The following is a 5487-nucleotide window of genomic DNA, read 5'->3' as shown; positions in this document are numbered from 1 at the left end:
TTTTAATGAAAGAGCCATGGAGAAAATATCAGAGGACAGTTTGATAAGGATGGCTGCTTCAAGATGGGCTTTTTTTTTTTAAATCAGGTAACCAACTTCTTCATTAATAATGAAATTTTATAGGAGACAGAATCCAGAAGACACAATTTCTTACTTCATACCTTCTCATTTTCCTCATCTTTTTCCTTGCCAGAGAAAACCTGTTAAGAAGAGAAAGTCAGAACACCTGCAATGTGCATTTTGTTTGATAAGACCAGAACTCAACATCATGTAAATCAGGGGTGGCAATTGTTTGACCCTCCCACATTGCTGGACTACAGTCTGGTATTGCTGGACTACAGTTCCCAGAATCCTGCAACCAGCATGATAACCACACTGTTAGGGGAATTCTGGGAGGTAGGTTCCAAAAAAGGTATTCCTCCCACCCCCTCCAACTTTGTAGGCCTGTGGCAAATGTCCCCATCACTTCCTTCCAAAGAACCAAATATCTAACTGTCCAGCAGAAAATTCTAGATCTAGGCTATGATTTGGACTGATAATATTCTGGGACATCCCTATGACTGTCATGTCAACCAAAAAGCCTTAAGTCAAGCATCAGTAAGCTCAACACTGTGTTGAAGCCCATCTCCTCAAGTTCAGAAAGAGTCAACTAGTCAAGACTTATTCTATTCTACTGGAAACCAAACCTGTAAGCCAGATCCTTGCCTGCTATGGCATCCTGTCTCTGCAATTTCCTTTCCCGAGAGGTGCCATCTTTGGGGGGGGGGGTTGTATGAAATTTAATTCTTTTTATTTGTTCAGGCTTTTTAAGTGATAAAAAAAGATTTCATGTTGAAATATAATACCTTTCATTATACTATTCCGCTGTCCAGTTTTATTGTGCTATTTAGTATTGTTTATACACTGTCCTGATCACAAATGTTGGTGTTGTTAAAAAAATCCAGATGGACACAGTTGGGAGATCAACACATCTCACCTCAGTTAGGTCACGGTGATATGGTCCAGATCTCAATACTCTCTTTGTCAGCAAATGACACGGATAACCTTTACATATATGTATCAGTGTATGCTGATGATCTACCACAGCTCAATAAACATGATATGTTTTCGTATATAAGACCAGCTCAGAGGGCACCATGGACAACACGGGTGAGAGGAGGAAAATTGTCTTCAAACACATCAGTGATTCATCAACGGGACATGGCTTCAGGTATGCTTTTTTATTTTAAGAAGAGGGAAGTTGCTAATTTATGAACGACGGACACTGCTTTTTGTGGTCACAAGACCTGAAAAATTCAGTGGCTACAGAAATGTGGTATGATAAGTGTCGATCCTAGGGAAGATTGTATCTGAGAATTGCCTTTTGGGTTGATGAGGGGTTTCAACCTTGGTGTTGGTGTTGAAATATTTTGTATTTGTGAATTTTATTTGAATAGAAGAATAAATGGTCTCAGAGGGAGAAAAGGATGATACAGTTTTCAAGTAAGTGCAGATAAAAGTCAACACACCCAGCAAACTAAGTGAGAAAAAAGGTTGGAAAGTCTAAGCTTCCACGGATATTCCAGCTCTCCTTAGCAATCATTGGCTTTAAAAACTACTGCTAAGTGTTGTAACAACTTACAAAGCCACCTTCTTGGGCAGTGACACCCAAGGAATTTTGAAGGGATGATGGGTGCATATAGGGAGAACATCTGCATGTACCAGTGGTTCTATCTTGCACTAATTTCCCCAACTGTCTTGGTTCATATAGCATGCCAGAGTGGGTCAGACTGTCTGGTTGCAGTGTCAGGAAGATTCCCAATGGAGACATGTTATACTTACAGTGTATGCATTGGGTTCCATCTTAGGATTTCTGAAAGTTTTAAAAGTCACATTAAGAAATAACTAATTCCCCATAACTAATTTAGAGGGAATGGAATCCATCTAAAACCATGAAAAAACTTTTTGGAGGAAAGCAAAACACAACTAAAGCCCCCTCTCCAATAATGAATAAAATTAAATCATTAATACTAAATCATCACTGGTTACATGAAAAAGGTAGCAATGTTGCCATGTGTTATGTTTACTCCAACCTGCCCAGGTCCCAAATAAATCTTTACAATCAGACTTCCACATCCACTGATTCTGCATTCACAGATTTAACCATTCACAGCTTGGGGGAAAAAATTAATCCAAAAAGCAAAGCTTGAATTTGCTATTCTGTATCAGACTCACCATTGTGCTATGCCATTGCAAAAAATGGAACTTGAGAACCCACAGATTTTGGTATCTGTGGGGGCCCTGGAACGAAACCCCAGTGGTTACTAAGGGCCTACAGTATTTCCATGCTTTGGCCTCTCTAGCTAAGCATTCTCGAGTAGCAGCTCTAGAAGAGGTCACATAGCATCAATCTGGATATATTGTAATTATAATATTTTGTCTATTGGTGTTACTAGGTATAACCCATTGCTCCCTTTTTCAAAGGTCACCACTTTTCCAGTTTTTCTTCTTCTACTTTAGAATCAAATGCTAAATACCTAAGTGAGAATGCCCAACATTGCAGCCAGAAAAATGGGTTGCCAGTGATAGATGATTGATGCTATGTCAGCAGGTGGTGAACCTCCTCTTGGCTTTTGCCTTTGCTTCAAAGGAGCTATCTGATCCCACATATAGAATGCTAAATCCGATCCCACAGATAGTTTCAGTACCTGAGACAGCTCCTTCCAGATTAAAATCTTGAACAGATTCACTACTGACAAAGGAACTAGCAGATCCTGCTGGTCTAAAATGTGGGGAAGAAATTGAACAGTTTAGTTGGAAGGCATACTCCAAATGCATACTCTCATGCCTGCAGTAGGAACCCTATTTACACTCTTTTTATTGTGGGTGCATATGATCTGAAGAGATAACTACAGCCTCCTCCTGCTAAATCTTCCAACATGCTGAGTTTTATGTTTATACTGAACCCAGCCAAAGGCTGGTTAATTATTGTGGTGTTCTCTAGGAAGATTCAATGTATCTGGAGGAAAGCCAGGAGGAGCCAAAGAGATAGTTGTGAAGTCAAGTCCTGAGGCAGTACTAAGTGATATAACCAGAACTATCTTTCTCCAGCAATGTAGATTCAAGCCGATTTACTGGGACTCAAGTCAGATTCAAGTCATTTCAGTGACTTGACTTGGACTCTAGTTAGCAATAAATGTCACACTGACTTGATTCAGTTCACATCTTGTGTATTTTTAGTGACCAATTTGCTGATATCATTCATATCAAGCAGCAGGGAAGACTCACCCCCAGAGAGAGGTGCATTTTGCTGAGGGGGACTGCAAATGTGTTAGGTAATGGGCTTGAGGTGGAAGGCTCCTTCTGAAGCATTTGAAAAGCTTTAGAAGGTTCCTTTGATGTGTAGGGGGGACAGACTGCCAAGCAAACCTCAATCCACACCTCAAGCCCTAATGTGTTTGCTGTTCCCCTCCGAGAAACACATCAATCTCCTTTTTTCTTGTTGTAAGTTGGCTCCCGGACTTGAGTCTTGACTTGAGACTTGACTTGAAAATATCTTGCAAGGACTTGAGATTCAACTTCAGACTTGAAGGTAGAGACTTGAGACACGAACTGAGACTTGGATGAAAAGACTTGAATATATCGCTTACCAGAAAACAGTTCAGGTTTAGCAATGCCAAATTCACAGGAGAAATTAGGCTTTGTAAATCTGACAATATAAAATGTTGGTCTGAATTACAGAACAATTTAGAATTCATAAAGCTTAGCTATGTTTGCTTGAAAAGGCGGATTGCATGGCTTTATGCAAAATCTGCCTAGATTAAGCACAGCCTTGAGGAAGGAACTTATCGCTTTGCATTTTAAATCAGTTCCAGCCTCCTGGGTTGCAACCAGGATGCCATCAGCCCGGATGTGAGCCTCGCTCTGCCAGTACTTTTTAGAAATTGGAAAGCTTTCTGACTTCTAAAAAGTACTGGCGGAGTGCAGCTTGGACCTGTCTGGGACCCAGGCTGATGGCGGCTGCTGATTCGGTAGTGATTTAGTGTGTGATGATCCCGCATCCCGGTTGAAGCCGATTTAAAACTCCAAGCGATAAGCTCCGAAGCATACCAGTTTCCAAAGGAACTTGCATTTAATCTGCTAAATGTCATACTATTTGTTTTCATTAATATGGAGAGGAGCTGAGTCTTCCAAAGGCTCCATTTCCATCTAAGAAGCTCAGCCTCCTCCGTTTTCTTCTGCAGTACTTAGGCCTTCTCCTCTGTTCATCATTGCTTTGTTCATCTTGGGCCCTCAATGGCCAGAAGGAACAACAGCCTTCCCTACAATGCCTCTCTCCAGCCTCTTTGCCAACGCAGTACTAAGAGCCCAGCATCTTCACCTGCTTGCAACAGATACCTTCAAGGAATTTGTGAGTAATGGCATATTGCTTGGGACTGCCATCCATTTTGCTTATATTATTATTATTATTATTATTATTATTATTATTATTATTATTTCCTGCCTTTCTCCCAGTATCAAGGAGGCTAACAGTACAATTTTTAAAAAAGCATTAAAAAGTATAAATATAAAGTTTATAAAACAATTACACATTATTAAAATTTATATTTTAAAAAAACCTATATACAAACCTTAATCTGACTTGCACAGCATTTAAAAGCCCAAACCTCATCAGTTTAAAAAGCCTGATGGCACAAAAATCTTTTTACCAATTGCCAAAAGGAGAGCAGGGATGGGTCCATCACAGCCTCTTTAAGGAGAGAGTTCCAAAGTCTGGGAGCATTCACCGAGAAGGCCTTCTCTCTTTTCTTTTATATGCCATAATTCTATCTAATCATTAGTTAGCATGGTTAATGCTTATTAATAAAATGGGAAGTGATACAGCCCTCCACCCAATAAGGTGGCATTGATACATATTTGTAGGAGCCTAGTTGTACAGGTAGATCATGGATCGTAACTTAGAATAAAATTTGTGTGTTAGTCTTGACAAGTATGTATTTACTTCCAGCATATATGGAGTATAGAAGTCAATGTTGGCTCTCTTTACTGTCCTGCTTGATGTGCAGGAACAAAAACAAAACCTTCGGCCCACCAGAGATGCCAGTTTACAGCACTGTTGGAAGTATACTCTCTCAGAAGTAGCTAACAGTAGCAGAGTACATAAGCACCAGTTCAGTTTAAGTATTGGCAATGTTCTGACCACTTGAATAAACTCATAGACACTGCTTATATCCTTCCAAGTCCTTAGAGGTTCTTTATCGTAAGTTACAAACATGTACAAACTCTCCTCACAACACCTCTCAACATTCAGCGTACCATAACAATCTGACCAGCTCTCACCAACCACTATCCACAACTGACTATCTTCAACCCACAAGTGTCCGCAGTTATATACTGAGATGGCTAAGAGTCATCACCTGGTGCTCTAAGCATGATGCAACCTCTGTAGAAACCTTTTGCATCATACTCTCACTCAGCAATTTCATCCACTCAAAATATTTTACAAAT

The 5487-nt window shown here is 40.0% G+C and overlaps 1 protein-coding gene across 1 annotated transcript in view; it reads left to right on the top strand.

Annotated features, from left to right (window-relative positions):
* Positions 1-1200: 1200 nt before the first annotated feature.
* LOC121933638 (somatotropin-like) overlaps positions 1201-5487 on the top strand; it is a 7717-nt gene continuing 3430 nt past the window's right edge. Inside the window, exons 1-2 of the mRNA XM_042473619.1 lie at positions 1201-1210; positions 4194-4390. Of these exons, the coding sequence (XP_042329553.1) occupies positions 1201-1210; positions 4194-4390 (207 nt within the window). The remainder of the gene's footprint in view (positions 1211-4193; positions 4391-5487) is intronic.

The sequence above is a fragment of the Sceloporus undulatus genome, chromosome 6 (genome assembly GCF_019175285.1).
Source record: "Sceloporus undulatus isolate JIND9_A2432 ecotype Alabama chromosome 6, SceUnd_v1.1, whole genome shotgun sequence".
Lineage (NCBI taxonomy): Eukaryota > Metazoa > Chordata > Lepidosauria > Squamata > Phrynosomatidae > Sceloporus > Sceloporus undulatus.
Note: the sequence above shows the minus strand (reverse complement) of the source record. Positions and strands in the feature narration are given on the sequence as shown.